Genomic DNA, 21,664 nt, shown 5'->3' with positions numbered 1-21,664 from the left:
AGGTTAGTTTTACAGTAAATTAAAATTTTTTATATAAATATATGTGTGTGTATATATATATACATACACATATATATAAATACATACACACACACACATATATATATATGAAGAAAAGCAGTAGCAAGCAGTGCCTCAGGTTTTAGTCGTGTACAGCGAGGAGGAAGCCACGTGCAGGGGTATGCGAGTGACTTCACAGAGTATTCTCATAGCTGGATTACCTTAACGCTGATTTTAGTGTAGAACATCCTGGGACTAAGATGGTTTCCTAGCTTGAAGATCAGCAACATAATGGCCTCTTTAGGGCAAAGTGTTATATTGCATCATTTTGAGAGCTAATTCTCAACTAGAGCACAGAAAAAAAGTCAAGAAAGTGCAGTTTTGCCTGCCTACAAACTTGGATTAGAAATGGAACAAACCTCATAGGAGCTGAGTGATTAGAGCAGTTGCCAGGAAGGGAAGACACTTCAGTTAAAATCAGTGAATCTCAATTCCTTCACCTCTAGTTTTTACCTAAAGCAGTGGGCTGCCAGTTTCTCATGAATAGGTGGGCTCCAAGGAAGAGTTTGAAAGTCTGATGGTATGAGAAGCAGCAGGAGAAAACAAAACAAAAACTTTGTGGAATGCCATTTTTTACAGAAATGGTCCCCATGGGGAGGGGAGGAACAAAATGTTTATCAATCACAATAATTTGAGATTGCATTACTGTGAAATTTACTTTCCTGTCATGGGCAGAATGCTTTCAGAAACTTACCATCAAGTTAGTACGTAGTTAAACATTAAATTAATGCTTCTTTTGATGATCTTCTAGAATAAACTTTTTAAATAAGAGAACAAAGGCCCAGGCAGCAAAGGAGTTTGGAAGCTGTGATATGTCCCGAACTTAAAGTTGCAAAGTAAACATTATTATTTAGCTGACTGCCATTTTAAAATTTTCTGTTTTCTTGCTTCTCATCTGATTTCTTTTCCTTTTGTAACTTAGAACTTAAGTCAGCAGTTTACCCATCAAAACAGACTGTCTAGTTCATGAACACACTGTCTCGCTCATGAAGAGCTAGAGCCAATTCCCACTCTAGGCACTGGAAAAGTTTTCATTGATTCAGTAGGCTTGATATCTGGCAGCCTTTGCAAAAACAGGGGTCAAAATCCGTGGTGGACCGTGTTAAGAGAAATAAGCAATGCATTTGTCCTTTCTCTCACTGAAAGAAATTCAACACAACTATAAAGTTTTGAATTTTCTTCCATTACATAATGATAAAATCTTTTGATGCCTCCTAGCCTGTCTGCAGAAAGCCTGAGGCCTGGGTACAATCACAGCCTTTTGAGGGGAAACTTAGCTGCCTGTTAGGCTACATGCCCAGGTGTGGGGGGCATTTTCTTAATAGATTTCATTAAAGACTGACATGTTGTTGTTTCTAATTTAAAGCAGTATGCAGTTCAGTACTATGTGGTTCAGTGTGGACAGGCTAAAAACGACTGCCAGCAGGCCGCGGCGTCTGCCAGCAGTGCACCAGTGAGTTCAGGCCCACAGATCTTATTAACCCATTTTATCAACCCAGTGGCTATTTGTATGAAACCTGGCATTTGTCTTGCGTTATTACTGAAACTCTGTTCTCTTCAGAACATGGAACAAGTTTGCTTTAATTTTGTTTTCTGATTTTTTTTTTTTTTTGTTGTTGTTTTTAGACTATTTGTTTCTGTTAAAGTGAGGTGTATGCTTTTTAAAATGAATTTAATTTATGGCTTTGTATGTGTAAGTTTGTATAATTCATCTAATGAATAGAACACCTGCTGACCGGGATTTCCCATTGCTAAACACAGGTGACTTGTTGCTGCAATAGGACTTATTTAATAAGTGATTTATAGATTAGCTGAAGAGTTTTTCTAGTGCCTAGCGTCCAAGGTACATGCTCCATTGCTCAGAAGAGTATAGAAATGCTTCTCCTCACATTTCTAAGTGAACCAGCTATTCAGCATTGCAAATACAATGTATATTTTTCAGATGAACCCTTAATACTGAAGAGTTAGGGGTTGTGTGTACGTTTGTTTTGTGTTTTCCTCCCCAACAACTTTTAAGTATATAACAGCTTCATCTTTGTACTTGAATGGGTATTAAGTGTTCAGGAAAATGTATCTTCTTAACTTGCTCTGTTCTGCATGTTTCAACTGCCTTAAAGAAGAGTGTCAATCAACTGGACTTTTGTTTTGTCACCCCTTTCCATACCAGCCTGCTTCTGTGTTCTGGCAGTTGAGCTGTCTGTCTTTGCCATGCCACGCAACAAGAAGTGAAGGCAAGAAGACTGCTTGGGTCCTAGGTTAGATGGCCAGGCCAGAACTGACCCGGGCATTGCTCGAGTGCGTCCTTGGCCTCGCACAAGAGGTGTGCCTCATAGTTTTGCTTACCTGAAATCACTTTCCAAGCGGGAAAAGGGGCCGCTGCGCTGTGAACCGTGAGCTCGAGAATGCGGCTCCTTGCTGAGGCGGCTTCGCCGTGGGCCGGGCTGAGCCCCGAGTGCCCGTGCCGCAAGCAGGGTGCCACGTTGAGTAGCTGAGCTTTCTCCTTTGGCACGCGGACACTAACTGGAGTTCTGCCTTGGCTGAGGACCATGTCTCAGACGCCCCTTTTGCCCGAGTCCATCACCAGGACAGCTGAATGTGTAGCTCGTGTTTGCTCACGAGTTGTTCTCTGCAGCGTTATGGGGCTGCTGCAAATATGCATGACTGAGCTGAGAGAGCAAGCTTTGAGCAGTGGGAGCAAAGCCTCTTTGACTCATGATTCCTGTTGGATCTATAGCTGCAGCAGTAAATGTACTAAACTGCAGCTAAATCCTGGGAAAGGAACCACCACAGGGCTCCATTCTCAGGAGTGTGCCTCTACAGATGTCTTCCATGATATCGCTCCCTAAATTGACTGAAAGATAGTTTGCTTCTGACATTATTTAATATGAAAAGCGTAGTGCCTCTCATGTAACTGTTCTGGGCGGGCCAGGCTATGCATTTCAGTAGTGTCTCTGCAGCCCTGGTTTCATATCTGGTGATTAATTCAAGTGAAATGCTTTTGCTCTGATGTAGCACCTTGTTCTTCTGGTTTCTCTTCAATCATATTCTCAAAAGAGGGAGGTGGATATAAGGTTTGTCTTTTGCTTTTGTACAGTGTCAGTCCCCAGACATGCAGTTCTGCTTTATGAAATACTTTTCAAGTCATTAGTTTTTTAAAAAAGTATCCCAAGAAATTTTACAACTTCTTACTAATGCTGTTGGAGTGCAGAAACACATCCAATTAGTTTTGCTATTGAGAAGAACACCATGATTTAGGGCTGTATCTCTTAATTATATTCTAACAAAGTCTTGTGAAGAGGCAGAGTTAGTGGCAACAAAAGTCTGCAATTAAGACGGGGTCTGTTGCCCGAAATCCAAGATAATTGAACAGGCAGGACTGTTGGAATAGATTCAGAGACTGTAGTTGCAAAAAATTATCTCTTAGTCTTTCAGAATATGCAGCAAAGGAGGGAAACTTCTCAGGAATGTTTTGTTTTATGGTACGGAGCACTGCGCGCTTAGTCACGAAGTTGCATATTTTGTGCTGCACACTTTCATGGCCTCATCGGGTATGTGTTTTTCTCTCTCCCTTCTTCCAGGCTCTTAGTCCGGTGCAAAGCTGATGGGTGGGAGCAAAGGTAAAGAATGATGTAATGCAGTGGCAGCCAGAAAGCATCTTTTGTGTGAATTGTGAAATGGCCATTCCATAGTCATCTCCCGATGAATCAGATGTGAGGGGCTGCTTTGCGGAGCGAACGCTTTGTAACGGCACATGGACTCGAAGCAGGAGGAGACATTCAGCTTGAAGAGCTCTTTCTGAAAATGGGTTTAACTTTTCTTTTGCCAGTCACTACCAGCATGACCTCATACACTTCTAGTACAATGGTGTGGCTAAGCCTTTGAGTACACAGCCATTACATCACCGCAGCAAATTAGAGAGGGAGGTGGCAAAAGAGGCCTCATTGTTGTCATGGCCGATGAGATGATCAGGACTCAACTCATTGTCGCTGAGAAGTTGGTGGCTTTGCTGGAGAGCGGTACGGAAAAATTTCTCCTGATCGATAGCCGCCCCTTTGTGGAATACAATACGTCCCACATCTTGGATGCCATCAACATCAACTGCTCCAAGCTGATGAAGCGGAGGCTGCAGCAGGACAAAGTTTTGATCACAGAGCTCATTCAGCACTCAGCAAAACACAAGGTAAGGATCATTTTCCTGTTATTTCATGCATTTGTTTTAAAGGGTCTGAAGAGCAATTTGTAATAATTTCCCTTAGGTAATTTGTTTTAAAAGACAAAATTGGGGCCATTTTTTACCTGATGTAAGAGGCTGTCAGTTACTAGCAGGTTTTTTGTTAGCATTCTTTGTCAAGTAAAAGAGAGCAGCTACAGAGTAAGGTGTTGGGACTTTGAAATTACTCAGGCAGATCTTTGTGAGCCTTGTAAAGCACAGTCCCCTATATGTATTGAATCAATGCTCTCAACATTCACCTTCTAAACTTTGAAGGAGTTTTTGGGGTCTGCAGTAGCAGAGATCATTCTGTAAATGGTCATACAGATTGTAAAGAAACTGGTAGCTCTGTCAGTTCCGGCTGCTACTTGCTGTTTAAGATGCTTCTCATGTGAATAGCTTTGGTGGAGGCGGTTGTGTTTTTAAGAGTATTGCTAGTGAAAAGAAAATAAGTTCTTTAAACTTATCAGTGACTATTTTTAGCCAGTTAATAGTTGTTTTTAATGCCTTAGATGATAAAAGTAATCTGCACATGGTACGTCTGCCTTCAAGGGTTAAAAAATATAGCTGTTTTATTATTGAAAATACACATATTTTTACAGATAGCTCAAATATATATGGTTCTAGGTAGTTTAAGGTTCTCTTTAAACAAAAAGCTTAGAAGCAGAAACTGAAAGTGGACTTTTTTTTAACAGTTTAGGCTAGGGCAGGGGAACTAGCCCAAACTGATGGCTTTTTGTAAGTGGTGTTACCTGATGGCTGAACATTACAGAGTACACTTCTCCTTGGGGAAGTGGATCACTTGGATCAGATAATAAGTTTTAAACTCTCAAAGGAATTAAAATGGTTCAGGTGTATTAAGTATAAAATAAAAGCTGCTTTGCATATAGCTAGGTAAGAAATCCATATTTCTGGAATGTGACATAGGAAACAGGTAGGAGCCCTTGACCTGACTTCATGCTGCTGATAATGCACTTCTAATCATCTTCCTCCTTCCTACCTTATTTTCCATGACTTGTATTTCAGATTGAAATTGATTGCCAGCAGGAAGTGGTGGTGTATGACCAAAGCTCTAAAGATGTGACCTCTCTCTCACCTGACTGCTTTCTTACTGTGCTTCTGGGCAAACTGGAGAAGAATTTCAGCTCTGTGTATCTGCTTTCAGGTATGATGTACCAAAAAAAAACAACAACAACAAAAAAAACTCTAAAAAGAAAGTGCTCTTAATATAATTGATGTGTATGAAACTTTGCAAAAAAATCCTGGTGTAACTCTTCAGTTGTAGCTTAGTTTTTTTTCATTTGTTCTTTTATGCATTTAGTAACATTCATAATAAATACCACAGATAGGAATTGTATCTTACAGGGGACATTTTATCTTACAGGGGACATTTTGCACCATTAGAGCTGTATAAATGGAAAGTGATCACTTTGGTTTTCTTTAGATGCATATGTTTGCTATTTTAGGGTCAAAAATCCTGTAACTGCAGTACTGTGCTCTTAAGCTTTATAAATACCAGGAACTGGTGCATACTCCAACAATAACATACTTAAAGAAGCTATTTTGTATGACTAACTAAACTTCATTTTTTTATGATACTCTATTTAGGACTTTCCACATATTCCCACTTTTTTTTTCTTTGAATACTAGGTCAAAGCATCATTAGAAATTTAAGTTCTTATAATACAGATTTGGTTAAGATGTGTTTTTGTTGTTTCTTCTGTCCCGCAACAGTAGAGTCAGTGCTCCCGAGAGGGAACAAGGAGGGGTGTGAGGTAAATCCAGAGCAGAAAGAAGAGGGGATGATGCAGAGAAGGAGGAAATCATTGCCATGACCGATTCAGTGATCTAAGGAAGCATACATGTGTCTGAGAGCTATTTAAACTACAGTCAGAGATAATGAGAAGGGAAGTCTCTTGAGAGAGATGCATCATCGGGAGGATTTCACTGAATTTTTAGTGACTTCAAATGAAGTGACTTCAAATGGAAGTGATAGAGAGGTGATTGTGTTGCTGAGAGAATTTTCCCAACTATTTTCAAAATGAGTACAGTGAAAGGGGGATGGCGGGGGAAGGAAAGATTTTTTTTCTGTTCATAGGTGCATTTCTGCTGACATAAGCTGTATGTTTATAAAGCTTACTAAGCTTTCTCTCTATATATGTATAGCAAGCATATATGCCAAACTGTGGTATGTCAGATTTTACTTAGGTTATGTTTGGAGTGTCTTTTTTAGCTATCACCGTAAGAGTTATGCTTGTGGACTGTAAACTACAATCTAGGATGAAGTATCTCTTCTTTCCTTTGAGGAACAAAGTAAACATAGAGTCTCTTAGCACAGTAAACACCTACTGAAAAAGTGATGAGATGTGTGATTAGTTTTTTATTAAAATTATACTGTTATTTGGAAAAAAAAAATAGACCAGTCTAGGAGAAATTCATGCCCCTTAAATACTTTTATTGATCAAATGCCTAACTCTGATCTTCATGATCTGCCCTGAGGGGTGTTTGTGTGTGGTGTTTTTTTTTTCCTTAAATACCCTGGAGCAGATGGATCATAGCTCTATGTGGTAATACAGGCTATTTTCATTTTCATGGTAGGAAGAGAAGCAGTTCTTTATAACTAAGAATTAGATCTCCTGGGGGAGAAAGCCTGAGTAAGGCCAAGCAGACAAGGATAGCACAAATCTTCCCTCCCAGAATTGCCAGGAAAACATCATCCTTGGGAGGAGTGAGAAGAAAAAGGTTGCTCAAACTCTGTCAATGCTGCTGCTTTTCTGTAGTTTTAAGATGGGCTTATAGGAAGCAATGCTCTGGCCCTCTTTTAGCTCTGCTGGACTCCATTAAGATGATGTTCATAATGTCACCATCCTCAGGGTAATAGGTGGCCTCTGTAGGAGGGGAAGTATCAGAAAGAGAATGTACCCACTTCTGCATCATCTTGGCAAGCACCAGTTGTGAACCTCATAATGATGCTGTGAGAAAGTGTTATGGATTTTTTTCTTTTATCTGTATCTGGTAGTTGCCTGTTCAAGCCAAAAATGCAACTTAAAACAAGTTTTAAGATACAAGTGCCTGTTGGCTAACTGAGATTAATTTAGCCATAAGCAACTGAAGGATTAATTTGTGTGTTAAGGTAAGCTAAACCCTAAAACTCTCCTACAGAAAAGTAGTGTTAAAACTAAGGAGTTTAAAGGAGTTTAAAAGGAGTGTTAAAACTCTCCTATAGAAAGGAGAATATTTACTTCAACATGTCCAATACATTTCTCTTAATAAAGCATAGAGTTGAGGATTTCATCTTTTTTTTGTTAAATAGCTAGGCATGGGGCAATTTCTGAATGCTAAAACAACTGCTAGTAGCAGAAGAGAAATACAAAGTGTTTACTCTTGATCTGTGATAGGTAAGTGTTTATTTCATGAAATACAGCCGGTTAAGATGAATTGATATTAAAGTAATTAACATCAGCTATGTTCCTTCCGCTCTGTAACATTTCCTTCTCTTATAATCAGCTTCCTTCCTTACGGAGAAAATTCTGTTTCACAATTCTTTTGTTTTTATTACATCTGTTAAAGAACTAGCTACTTAAAGGAGGAACTCACAGAGGTGATAGATACATCTGCTGCTCTGTAACCAGTTGAAGTCTCAGCAGTGGTATTTTTCCTGCTTGTGTCTTGATTAAGGAGAAAAATCTTCCTCTTCTTTTCCTGGAGTTGTGTGGGGAGAGCCATCATGCAAGATTTTGTCCTATAAAACATTTCTCAGAGTTTGTTGATATGCAGCTATGGAAAAGGAGATAAAATGTGTTGTCTCAGCAAGCTGATGACAAACCCTCGTAAACGTTTATGGCTCGTACTGAGAGTAGGGGTCAATGCACCGCGCAGAAAGAAAAAAACCTTTGGACTTGAGTATTCCCTGAGCCACTCAGTGTGGTTTACTCAAAACAGTGACCTTAAATAAAGGTTTTGGGATAGGAAAATATTTTTTGTTGAGACAGAATAAACAGCAATTAACAAATATCTGAAATTCCTGTATCTGTTCTTGCTGCTTCTCCCTATTACTGAGCATTTGGTGGGTTCTGTGGAGTTTTGTTATGTTTTAATTATTGAGGTTGTGCACAGAGGTATACTCTAACCTGAACTTTGTTTTCCAGTTAAGTTACTAATATAAAGACCTCAAAGGAACCCATACCAATTAGTTTAAGCTTTTGATCTAACCTGATAGAAATAATCCTGTAGGGAATGTTCTCAGAAATTTAAATATTTATTTTGATTCTTAATTTTTAACAGTATGCAAAACACAGCAATGTGGCTAGTGAAGGCTTAAGCCCCCTCTCATTTCTGTCATTCTAGATTACCCCACTCAGTTACACAAGCGCAAGGATTTGCCTTGTACCATTCTCTTCCGATATTTTGAAAACCAGATTTAGATTCAAAAACTATTTTTAAAATTATTTTGCTTGTTTTGTGATTTTTTTAAGTTTGTGATGTTTCTGCTTGATTTACAGAAACAGGAGATGCTACTAACAATGCCATAACTTTATCAAGGTGATAAAGAGGAAGAATCTTATTTAGCTTCTGTTCCACTATGCCAGTGGAAGTTACTCATTGTCTGCTTTACTAATGCACTTATTTTTCCCTACTTTTCCTTTTAATTAGGCTGCTTCTTGCTCTTGTAAGCCTGGATGTCCTCATAATGATTACCTTTCAAATGTTGCCTGTGGTGAAGAAGTAAAGGCTTATTTTATGTTTTCTATGCAGAGAATTCCTGCTAAATGTAAGGATTTCTGAAAAAGCAGATGGAAATCCTTACATGTCTCCCTATCCAAGAGATTAAAAATTGCAATAGCCTAATAGAGAGACATAGAATTAGCAATGAACTGAAACCAAAAGCAGAATTCTTGTTCTCATATGAACATGGAGCAATGGTAAATGTCTAAGAAGGATTAGATAAACATCAGAGTTGTGTAATGTAGGGTCATAGAAACAGGCTAAACTCTCCGTAAGAATTTCTTAAAGTACTGCAAAAGATGGAGCATGTTTTGCCACCAAATCATAAAGGGTACATTTTTCCTTTTTTATCAGGATTGCCACTTAGACTTGATATAACTGGGTATTCAATGCCACTGAACAGCCAGTTGTTGTTGAGGAAGGGGAGTAAAACATACAGGAAGTTTTTGTGAGCTTCTAGAAGTCCTTGTACAATTTGGCCCTCCAGTGCTATAATCTGTTATAAATTTGTATGCAGTTGTGTAATAGTGACCCATGTCTTCCATTAAATAGCATGGGCCTGATCTGTAGATTAAATTGGGGTTAGAGATGCTTGAATCTTGTCTGTAGAAAACCTGTAGAAAGCAGTGTCCAAACATGGTTGGAAACAAAGATGCCATTCTTCAACACTGGAGTGAGTGATCTTTCCTGCTCAGGTCTAATGATAGCTGTCTTGAAGAAATGGAGTGCATAACCTACATACTATCCAGGTCAGCTCAACAGTTGACAGAATCACTAATGGGGAAGTACAGTTCTTCTAGGTGCCTAGCTGAAGCCTGCATTTGACTTGCATGAACATCAAACAGTGAAGTTGTACCGGACCACTCCTTTTTTGGGTGCAGTCATCATGGTAATGCAGTCAAGCCCAAATGCTGAGTTGTCATCTAATCTCTGCTGCACTTCTGCCTATGAAATACGAGCAATAATATGACGTAATGGGTTTCGTCTCCAAGGTCTCAGAACTCTCATTGAGCACAAAGGTACTGTGATAAGCACAAAGACATAAATTACTAATTTCGTATTCAGTGACAAATGCGGGTGACATACAGTGGACAATAAATAAAGTCTTGAACTAAGTGAGGATGGAAAACATAAAAAGCCAGCAGACGAGTTCAGTGAGATCAGGCAAGGGTCCTGGAAAAAGAATAGCGAGTGATTAGCTTGAGACCATGGCAAAAAATGTCCAAGCCACTGCATCCTCCTGTCCTGTCTCTCATCTGTTAGAGAATACATGCAGAATGGAAGACCCACATGGAGGATACAAAGAAGGAAGTAAGCTGAAGAATTTTTCTACAACTTACTTATGTTGGGATTTCTCTTAAATATTATTTGAAATTGTCTCTGTTCAAAAGACTCTCGAAAATGTGTGCATCTCAAGAGTATGTTTGCCATTGTATTGTCTCGACTTGCCGAAAGCAAAGCTGGATTAAAAATAAGTCCTGTTGCCAGGAGGCACGAAGTGAAATTTCAAGAATATAGTCTCCGTGAGTGGATCTGGTTGTTTCCATCTACCCTTTGACATGAACAGGATTGTGGAACTTGAGTTGCTTTTCCCTACTTCTACAATCCTAAGTGTGAAATACGTGGATAGCCGGCGTGTACTGAAAGATGACATGAGTTAGGTGTTTGTGCTGCCTGATAATTTCCTGTCTAACACCCTCATATTTGGTTTTCTCCCCTACCCACCTCTACCTTTTAATGTTGGAGGTGAACCTTAATAACCTTTGGTTGCAGTTGACTAAAGTTCTCTGCATTCCCTGTGCACCAAGTATTTTGAGATCACCACAGAGAGAAGAGCACATCTCCAAGTGGTAGTAGTTCATTACAGTTCATTTGTGAGTTAGAGTTATTGAGTTAAGAGTAATTTGCAAGTTGAAATAATAAGGAATAAGCTATCAAAGTATTCTGCCAGTGCTCAGAGGGAAAAGGACAGTTGCATAACAAAGCTGGTTTTCCTGATAATATGAATGTGGACAGTGTTACCAGCAAGTGTCTGAAAGGAAAAAAGTAAAAGTTTTGCAGAATGGGTGCAAGTTCTCCAAGTGATCTTGTAGCCCGTGGAGTTGAGCCTGTTACAGAAGAGCAAGGAAGGAGTTTTGCTTTGAAGCTCCCTCTGTGAAAGCCTCCCTTTCTGTCAGCCTTGGTGAAAGAGAGCCTAGAAAAACTAGTGCCCGTGGCTACAGCTGGCACAGTGCGAATATCCTCCCACTCTTTGTACTTGGAGTGAGGTTTTGAGTGCTCATCCAGTGCCATGATTGTTTTAAGCACTTGAAAAATTGGAGGACGCTTTATTACTTTCATATGTGGATCCACTTGCTGCCCTTTGAGAGAAAGCGAAGTTTGACGAGTTTGACGCTCTCATAATACTTCTCCAACCCAAGAATAACTTGTGAACTTTGCTTTTGTTTTGGATACTTCTAGATGCTTATGAAACTTAATTGACTGGTATTATGACGAAGACATTTTTTTTCCTTCAGAGAGGGCAAGAGAGTGTCCAGGATGTTCTCTCTGCTTGTGTTTAGGCTAACACTCTTAGTTTTAGAGGCCACTATTGCACTGAGACTTGACTCAATTTTCTTTCTTTTTTTTGGTCTTGTCTTTTTCTTTCTTTTCCCCCTTGTTTCCTGTGACCCTTTTTTGCTTAACTTCTTCATTAACCTTATCTTTCCAAGGAAAGTAAGCTCTGTGGGGCAAGGAGCTTGCTTCGCTCCCGCGCCGCTTGCTGAGCGTTGCCGTAATAAAACCGGAGCTCTTCCTGAGGAAGCTTGAGGGGCGAGCGGCGAGTTGAGTCGGGGTGGCCGCGCGGAGGGGACGGCACGGGAGCGGTGGGGGAGGCGCGCGCTGCCCGCGCCGTGGCCGCGAGCCCAGCCGCGCTCGGCAGCGTGAGCTTGTGTAATGGAAAATGGCACGCGGCCCCGCGGAGCGGAGCTGGAATGCATGAATTGTAGCGGGCCATGCGGGTCTGCAGCTCATTTAAGCAGTCGAAACGTCGCAGATTCCTAAAAGCGCCCGTCGGAAAGCTGACAGCTCTCCTTCGCTGCAGCCGAGGGGAGAATCTGTCCTGCAGCTCCTAGATGCACGTTTTCCTGTGTCTGGGCAGAAAATGCGCACTGGGAATATGATTGTGAAAGTGCAACAAAGCCACAGAACAGCGTCTGCCCGGAGACAAAATAAACATTAATGTTAGTGTTTTGTGTATCTTCTCTCTCTATTGTAGTGTAAATTTGATTTTTGCAGTTTTCAGTAATGATAGACAGGTTTCGTGCCTGGCACTGATAAGCCTTTACAGTAACAAGTTCCAATTTGCTAGAAGTAAGGGGGGAGCTAACCATCAATGTACTCCACTGCCTACCCTTGGGAATGCAGAAGCTTTTGTAAGGTTTACTTAAATATACAGGACCTTAACTTTATGCCGTAGAGCTAGTTGGAAATTTTGCTGTGTTTTGTTTGCTGCTGGGATGCCAATATACTGTTCATTAGTATATAGCTATATAAAATGCATGAGTAATTGGTACCCTTAATGAAGAAGCAAATTCTGGATTAAAAGCAGGAGAGGGTGAATCTTCCATCAAATAATCTTCAAAGTCTTCCACACTACTTTTCTAGTGTATGCATGCCGCCTTTGGCTTTTGACTCATCACTTGCGTCCTAGGCTCTTTCTACTCCCTGTCTCTGCTCTAAAACAATTGTGTTTGATCCTGACTTAACACCAGTGAACTGTCAGACAATTAGGTCTTGTGGGAAAAGGAGTGAAGTCACTACTAGTCTGTTTTAAAGAAGAATTAATTGAGAGGAAAAGTAATTTCTCCCTTTGACCTTTTCTAAATCGTCAGAATCCAAAGGGAAAGCAACTGATTTGAGTGGCACTTAAGAAATGCCCAAGTTGGCAGTGTCCAGTGTGTTCTGCATGACCAGTGTGTACAGGCTTCTCCAGCAACCTTTGTGGGCTGTGGCAAAACCTATTCACTGTCTCTTACATCTGCATCAGCAGCAAGAGGAGGAATTCTGCCGTGCATCTCTGAGGCAGGCAGATCTGCAGGGCCCGCTGGATCAACTGGGACATTGTACAGAACACATTCACGTGCGTATTTTAGCCTGCAGGTTTTGGGGAAGCCATGTGAGTTGCCGTGTCTGCTGTCGCCCACAAAGATTTGTAATCACATTGCTCGATTTTGGTAAGGTTTGACCAAAGGCGTAACAAAACAAAATATGATGGAAGTTCTGGCAAGTCCTGTGGAAGTAAGCATTGGTACAGTGGAGATCCTCAAATTAGTGTGTCTCCATGAAAAATATTTCCAGGCTGAGCTCAGCAGTGGTGATGTGTAGGCCTCAGCACTAGAAAAAGTTGTTTGGACCTCCCTCTAGTAGCCATCATAGAATCTCAACCACAAGGTAGTCCACAGGAGGATTCTGAAGTTCTGCTACCACCCCTGGAGTTAGTGGGTTTACTAACCCACGAGCATATTTTTACAAGCACAAAGATGCTGCTGTAGTCTTTACAATGTGTCTCTGTTGGCTTGAGAAGGTGGCAAAGTACCTTATCTTGGTGCCCAACTTGTTTTCTTGTCTTTCCGAATCTCTTCTCTTTTCCCCTCTTTCCTGGCTTTGCTGCAGGCACTTGGTGTAACAGGCAGTTGTGTGGAGCTGTCCTCAGAGCCTTGTTTGTCACGCTCATCGGAAACCGACAGTTCTTCACATCACTTCGTGTATTTTCTCAGCTTTCTTGCGTTTGAAGTTGTATTTCATGGCTGCTTCTGAAAAGAAATGCTTCCAGGACAAATGCAATTTAAGTTAATTCTTCGAAGTGGAAACAGTACTGCTGGGATTTGTATGGGCACAAAGCTCTTTTATAGGAGTTGCATCCACATTTGGACAACTGTACTCGGGAAAAAAAGGCCCCCTATTCTCATATTTACCTTTCACTGCAGAGTTGTAGGCAGGTCAGCTGTTGCACATTAATTTCATGCCCTATCTCAATCCACCTTATCTCTGAAGTGTAGTCAAGTATCTGCTCTTTTCTGCGCTTTGTCAATATGTACTTATTTGAGTTGTAAGAGAACAGCTAGCATTAGGCAATTAAAGAGAAAACTCAGAGTGCAGAGCTCTGAAAATATTTGCAAGTGCTAAGGAGTTACAGAGCAGGCTGTTGCATTAGTAATTTCATAAGGAATATTAAAGGGATACTAGTATTGTCTAGCAATCAGTTTGTCCATATTTTAGAAATACATGAAGATAGAATGAATATGTGTATGAGGGAACAGCTATTATACTGGATTTGCATACAAAGGAAAAACTAAAAAGGCAATCAAGGCTCAAGGCAATCGGTGAAAGACAGTGAGAGCAGCTGGTGGCAGTTTGTGATCTCCTCAGCACCCTGCAGAAGAGAAGGTGGAGAGCAGGTGGGCAAAGGGGTCCTGGGCTGGTGGATGGGGGGGATGTCTGCAGAATGGGAGTAGGGATGTTCTTCTCCAAAACCAGATGACATTTCACAGGACCAGCCGTAAGAACCTTAAGCTGAAGATGGATCACATGTGTTTGTGTGAGGGAAGACTGGATTTTGGGTGTGAATGAAGACCCAACGTTTGCGTTTTGAAAAATGTTTTTTTGTATATTGGAGTTGCTGCTTAACTTTTGTATTTTTCCCCATACTAAAACTATATTACCAACAGAACATGGAATGGGTATAAAAAATATGCATTTCCCCCTCCAATTTTATATCCTGTGAGAGTGTTATTTATCTTGAATGGTTTTACTGAGTGTCGGACACAACCAGAACAACATTATTTGCACTTTGCAGTTCTGTATGAAGTGTTCAGATCAAAGATTAAGGGCTTAATCAGCCTTTTATTTGCAAAATATCTCTGGTAGTTCATAGAGCTACTGCCCCACAACCATAGCATCGTAGTTGATAGCATCATGCAGTGCTCCAAGCCTGATCTCATATAAAGTAAAACAGATGAGATAATGTAAATTTTTGTGGCTCTCAATACTAGTATTATTTCTCTTTATTAATCTAGAAATTGTCTCTGCTGGTGGCTAAACTACATAGCCCTAAGGATCTACATCTGCAAGGATTCAGTTCCCCTAATGAAACATAGCTGTTCCCAAGTCAACAAAATTTATCTGGCTATCATTTGTTGCCACCTGATTCCAGCTTCTCTTCTTCTTTTTCTGCTGCTGACAAAGTTAGTTGGGAGTTTTATTTTTACAGGGATTTATGCAATGAATCTATAAGGAAAAAAATAACAAATTTTAGTGTGGAAGTTTGTTGAAACTCTTTCATGTCTTCTGGGCTTGGCTCTGTTTTGTTTCCCAAGTTGGCTGAGAAGGGAATTGAAACTTCTCTGGTGTCAAGATTCCTTTAATGATCATACCTTTATAATGATAATCCTAACACATGTCTACTGTATTAGGAAACTATAGTGTTTGGATGAAAGGAAAGTGTGTAGTCACCACTTTGTGGAACCATAGCAACAGGGTAATTGAGTCGGACACTGGTGCTTGCCAGATTTCTGTTAATGGATGTGGAGGCTTGTAAGCCAGCAACGCAGGCTTTACTATAAAGACCTAGGAGGTGTTGGGTTTTCTGCCACACGCAAGCATTTGGGCTGCAAACCTCTGACAGCTTTTGGCGCCTTATCGTGATTGCATAGAAACACTGCGTGAATCGTAGCTACGTGAAACGAGCAGAACAAGAACTGGAATGTGCTCCGGGCCTGCAGTTTGTTACACACGCTGCAAACAAGGGCTGCCTGTCACGTGCTTAAAGCAAAAATCATTTTACTGATCTGTTCATTCTAACACTTTACTCAAGCAAGAGCTGAGCTGCCTTGAAGCATTTATGTCTTTGCAGTCTGTTGAGGGACTATCTAAAATTAGAGCAAAGTTAAATTAGTGCATGTCTTTTCAAAAGGACAAAACCAACTGAACATCTCCATCAATTTATCACTTCTTTTTCCCTACTTGTAAAATTATATTAGACAAGGACAATTTGAAACTGTTCGGTTACTGAGGTTGCTCCCATAATGATGGCAGTCACCATCCCCAAAGATTTTTTTCCTTCAAATTTGTGTAGGGCCTGTTATACAGGTAAGTCAAACTTAGAGCAGTGTAAACTACTTGCTGCCAGCCAAGGATACGCTGACTTTGCATGCATGCAGTGATGATAGAAGCAACTGTATGCTTAAAGGTGCAATAAGATGTTTCTTCTATCAATATATTCCATTATAATAGATAGAAAATGTGCTGTAGCTTAAACTACTGTGTATACCTTTTGTGTGTGTGTGTTTATATATATATGTTTATGTGTTATTGTCATATATAAGGTACTGTGTAGCTGGTGGATCATCAAGGCTTTTTAGATATGATGGAATTATTGCAGTAGTGGAGAAAGAAGAGTCTTCCATTCAATTCATTGCTATTAGTTGGGTTCACCCAAAAGTAAAGGGTGATAAATTTCAAAAACATCCTTTAGGGTGGGGCAAATCATTTTAAGTACAAGCAGTTTTTTTAGATATATGAAAATGCTTTTGTTTCTTTTTTTCTCTGTCAGTAACTTTCGGGTAGATGAGAAGTTTCCTCCAGTTTAATGCCAAGACAGCTATTTCAGTCTAGCTTCGTGATGAAGAATAGGGGAAACCTGTGTGATTCCGTAAGTTATTTGGGAGAGAATACTTCAGCATTCTTTGTCAGTCATCTATTTCTAGCGCATGGCACATTTGCCAGTTGTGTTAACACTGAGTGCTGTGCTAAGACTACAAAGATATTTTAAGGAGGGAGAGGATACCCCTTCTGATTGAGACACCCTTGGCTGCAAGATGTGAGGGAGATCTAGATCTTACCTAGAGAAATAGGATTTGGGCCCAGTTAAGTTTATCAATAACTTAAGTGAAACTTTAACAAGCTGCTAGCTCTGTTTATGACCTGTACATATGGTTGCCACAGTTTTAATATGCTCTTGTGATTGATTGGCCATTTGTAGAGGCTGGAATAATAATGGAGAAAGGGTATTGTTTGTGAACTAGCTCCAGAAGAGAAACACTTTTCGGGCTAAAATTCCAGTAGCCCAACCGAGGTCGTTAAGATGACTTAAAGATAAACTATACCTTGGTACAAAGATGGTTTTCAAAATACAAAATTCAAATCTAAGCCTCTTTTCTTTTAATAGTCAGTTTTCTATTCTCCGTACACTAAATACATTTTCCAAATGCTTAAAGTTTGTTTTTGGGCTCTGTCTGCTGCTTTTATAGCAGAGGAGCCCAAGTAGTCTTGAGTAGTTAGAGAACTTCTGTCCTAAGAGGTTCCTTGTATAGACTGTACATAGACTCTTGCTTCTGAGTGTTGGGTGTCAGAATGTGTACAGAGATAGAAGATGCATGAAATAGGTACAGGAAAAGGAAATCACATACCTATTCAAGTACTGTCATGTATTAATATGTATATCTCCAAATTATAGATGATTTTGTAAGGCCAAATATCCCATCTTGAATATAAACATCTAAGCTTGACCCACTTGGAGGTTACCTTGACAAGGCCCTAAAATATAAGACTGCTCTTTACACTTGTGATGATGGACTATGTTTTCCACCTCCTAAAATCTCAGTTTCTGAGGTTTTCTTAGGTTCTTACTGCAGTATTCATGGAGAAATGAGTCCAGTCTGTAGATAGCTGGGGGAAAATGTTTTTTATTCCTCCAGCTTTGCCTGTGTAGACTCTTACAATGAAAGCATGTAAGGAAAATCTGTTCTTTGCTTGTGTTGCCTTTTTATGAGGAACTTGAGTAACTTTTCTATTTCCAGACATGTTAGAGGCTTCAGAAAACAGCCAAAAAGCTTCCCAAGTGATATAACATAGGCAAGCGAAATCAAATAGCTCCTCAAGGAACTTAGGGACTGTGGTGCACTATCTTATATTAAATTTATCCCAGTGTCATGACCTGGCATGCAGTGACTAAGAATTCAGAGAGAGTTTTCTGAAACAGGAACATAACAACATTATTCTGTATTTTGGAGGACTTATCAAGTGTGTGAGAGAATCAGTCTGAAAACTCTTTTTATCATTTGAGTAGTGCAATGGAGAGTAATCTCTGTGCTCCTGAACAGATACTGTAAACCAAGGAAAAGGAAAGCTAGCTTGCTGGGACACTTCAAGGTGTCAGGGCCAGACTTGTACTGCATTGCATATTATTTCAGTTTACGGGTATGGCTCTGTGCTAAGCAGTGATTTCGTTTAGCTTTGCCACACTTTCCACACAACCCCAAGACACAGTCTTTTTTTGCTTTGTTTTGTGCCTTTTATTTCCCAGCTAGGATTCCTGTGGATTGTCCTAGATTGAATTGTGAAATTTTCCATTTAACTCATTAACCTGCTTCATCAAAGTTTTAAAAAAAAAAAAAAAAGTGATGGAGAAGAGAAAGGACTCTTAAAATAGGCTTAGCATGTGTAGTATTAGCTCACCAAGGAAGCACTCATGGATGACGCAGCCAGAAACTGGAGGCAGAGGGGGCAACACGGCATGGTAGTGACTAGCCTAGTTACTTTTGACACCCGTCTCTTGAGCTTTCACTTCTCTGCCTGCATCCCAGAGCTGCCTCTTTCCTTTGCCTTTCTGAAGCTACGTGCGTGTGAGCCCTCCTTTGCGTGCCACTGGAAGTGGCTTGTAGGTCAGCAGCGGCAGAGCAGTGCGGATCACCCTTGGGACCTCCCGGCAGCCTTTCGTGAGCTGGATATCCTCGGGGTGTTCTGGGTGACAGGCTGTGCTCCGAGGCGTTTGCTTGGGCTGCTGCCAGTGGTTCCTCCAGTGGTTCTGAACCAAACTGCACTTTTTGTTTAGGCAGCACAGGAATGCACTGAGCGGGGGAAAATAAGAATTTCTGCACAAACTTTGCCCCTCCTCGGGTTTGACTCTTGTCCCTCTGCTATAAATGCCTGCCTGTCTGCTGCTTGCCCTCCCAAGCATCTTCCGCTCCGTGCTGCTCTTTAGAAGTGAGTGGTTTCCAGTGGGAGTGTGTTTGGTGTGTGCTTTGTGGTTGCGTCTTTTGAGCAGCCTGTCCGTTTCCCAGCTCTCTCCATGTGTCCTGGGCAGATGGTGCCTGCTCTGCCCTGCCTGCTGCACGCCCGGAGTCTGCTCGTGGTGCTTCAGCTTGCACGAAGCTCAACTGACTCCGGGCGCGCTGGAGTGCAGGGAACCAGGATCTATAAACTGAGCGCAGACTCTCCAGAGAATTGCACCCCACAGCATTTTCTCCCCTTCTTTCCTAGCAGATTATAGAGTAAAATGGAATATAAAGATATATATGCTTATGACATAAGCCTGGTTTAAAAAAAAAAAAAAAAAAAGAAAAAAGAAACTCCTACAGTGAATTTAATCTGTTTTGTCTTATGATTCAAAAGATGAGTATTGTCAGCTTTCTAAAGTCACTTGTCTACCAAAATAAGGAAGTGACTTTCTGGAAAAGACTATAACAAGAATTGCTGGTTGTGATGCTTTTATTTTGAAAATTGTTCATTGGCTTTTTTTATCAGATTAAATTGGATTGTTTAACAATGTGGTGAGAGTTGAGGGGGAAAGCAAAGGAAGCAAAATACCTAAAAGGGGTGAAAGGATATATATATATATGTGTGTGTGTGTGTGTGTGTATATATACACACACATATATATATATCAGGAAAAATTATATATTTTTATATATATAAATATATATTATATGCATTTATTACATATATATAATATATATGTATATATTTTTCTGAATTTAGCAAAGATATGAAATATCAAATACAAAGAATAGATCTAATTCAGGCAAGATCAGTGCAAGTCTTGACAAAACAGTGCATTATCCTATTGCTGAATAATTTTAATTCATGTCTTCAAATTATAATAATGGTGAACATAGGATTTGGCAGATTTAGTACATTAATTCTTCACTTCCTTGTTGATAAAAAGGTAGCATGTTCTGAACAGGTTATAATGACTCTTCCTTCACTTTAAAAGTGAGCAGAGGAATGAAATTTTAGGTGAGGAAAGCCTAAAATGAGGTCAGAGACTTTGACTTTGATTTGTGCCTTTGACCCTTACTGATTGGCTGTAACATGATGCAAACATTCAACAACAATCAAAAACAAAAGAAAAAAGGCTAGATGGCTTCAGTTGTTAAACTTAGTTTAACCTAAGTGTAGGTCGATTGCTGGAGATTTCTTCACTTTTGTCAAAAGAATTATAGTTTCCCAGAAGAGTCCCAGTGGCCCGTGCTCAGCACTTCCAAATTTCTTCTGTACTCCCCACATGGCGCCTCCTCTTCGCTTGAGGTGGAGATGCCTCAGCTTGGTGTGGTTTTGAAATGTAAAACCTCTTGGACTGTGTTTTATGAAATGCATAAATCAATAAGCAGCATAGAAAATAACGATGTGGGATTCAAAAGCAAACATTCATGACAATTCATTCAAGGCCAAATTTTACCAAATTCCGTGGCCATGACTTTTTCTTAATGCAGTAGCAATCGCAGTGGACAATTATAGACTTAGTCTAAAAGGAAAGAAGTCCTTAGAAAATGGTTTGTGGAGAGACCAGAGAGTGTGGGTGGTTTTGGTGTGAGGGCATTATTTTTTAATTTTCCCTTCCACCTATGGTCAAGCCTGAAAAATTCTGAGGAAGGATGAGCGTCAATGAGAGACAGTAGAAGAAATGTCCAGGCAGAAGGGGAAAACGAGGCAGGCTGTGACCTGCGTGATGGGTGGTTGCTCTGCGTGGTCTGGAAGAGGCGCGCACACGTTGTGCGAGTTCCCCTGTTAGGGCTTTCCTGCTGCACCTCGGTCACTGGGCGGGCAGCCTTGTCGTTCCAGGCAATGAGAACTTTCTTTGGAGAACTGGCGCAGGCACCGATGCCTTCGTCGCTGCATGTAAGTATAATTCATGCTGTCTGTTTCACAGGTGGTTTTGCTGAGTTCTCCAGTTCTTTCCCTGGTCTCTGTGAAGGAAAATCTACACTCGTCCCTACCTGCATTTCTCAGCCATGCCTACCTGTCTCCAACATTGGACCAACCCGCATCCTGCCTCATCTCTACCTTGGGTGTCAGCGAGATGTCCTCAACAAGGTGAGTGTTCTGGGTGCCATGTTGTTTGCATGGGTGACTACATGATCTCCATGTGTCTTTATGTCAAGGCATCTATCACATTGGCTCATTACAACTGCAAAACATTTAAAGTAGATAGAGATGACAGGTTTTCATAGCTTATGCACAGCCAGCTCTGTTGGAACTAATGTCCATATAATATCCCAATAAGTAGTATCTGTGCCATGTAATCTGAAACTTGGTCTACTCTCACCTTGATCTTGGGGAAGGTACCTTCCTGAGTAACCTGCTAATGGAAACAAACTAGTAAATCCTTCATTACAGAAGATTGGGGTGGTTTCCTTGAATATTCAGGAATACAGGAATATAGGGAACTATATAGTTTGGACTGGTTTGTTTTGGCAAGTGTTAGAAGTTAACACAATTATGTAACCTGTAGGTTAATGTTAAATAAAAGGAAGTTTGTTTGAAATAATTTTTTTCTTAAAAAAAATGGAAAAAGATACCCTAAATATCATGATGAGGGACTATGACAAGCAAATATTTGTTCATTTAATA

The 21,664-nt window shown here is 40.4% G+C and overlaps 1 protein-coding gene across 1 annotated transcript in view; it reads left to right on the top strand.

The window, feature by feature from the left end:
- The window catches only part of LOC112942337 (dual specificity protein phosphatase 16-like), a gene marked incomplete at its 3' end in the record, with an annotated part of 52,732 nt that extends 31,605 nt beyond the window's left edge, over positions 1 to 21,127 (top strand). The window contains exons 3-5 of the mRNA XM_026033242.1: positions 3,639 to 4,240; positions 5,297 to 5,435; positions 20,964 to 21,127. Of these exons, the coding sequence (XP_025889027.1) occupies positions 4,010 to 4,240; positions 5,297 to 5,435; positions 20,964 to 21,127 (534 nt within the window). The remainder of the gene's footprint in view (positions 1 to 3,638; positions 4,241 to 5,296; positions 5,436 to 20,963) is intronic.
- Between the last annotated feature and the right edge of the window lie 537 nt (positions 21,128 to 21,664).

The sequence above is a fragment of the Nothoprocta perdicaria genome, unplaced genomic scaffold (genome assembly GCF_003342845.1).
Source record: "Nothoprocta perdicaria isolate Ctin4 unplaced genomic scaffold, notPer1 scaffold_126, whole genome shotgun sequence".
NCBI lineage: Eukaryota > Metazoa > Chordata > Aves > Tinamiformes > Tinamidae > Nothoprocta > Nothoprocta perdicaria.
The sequence above is the reverse complement of the archived record's forward strand: the minus strand, read 5'-3'. Positions and strand labels throughout refer to the sequence as shown.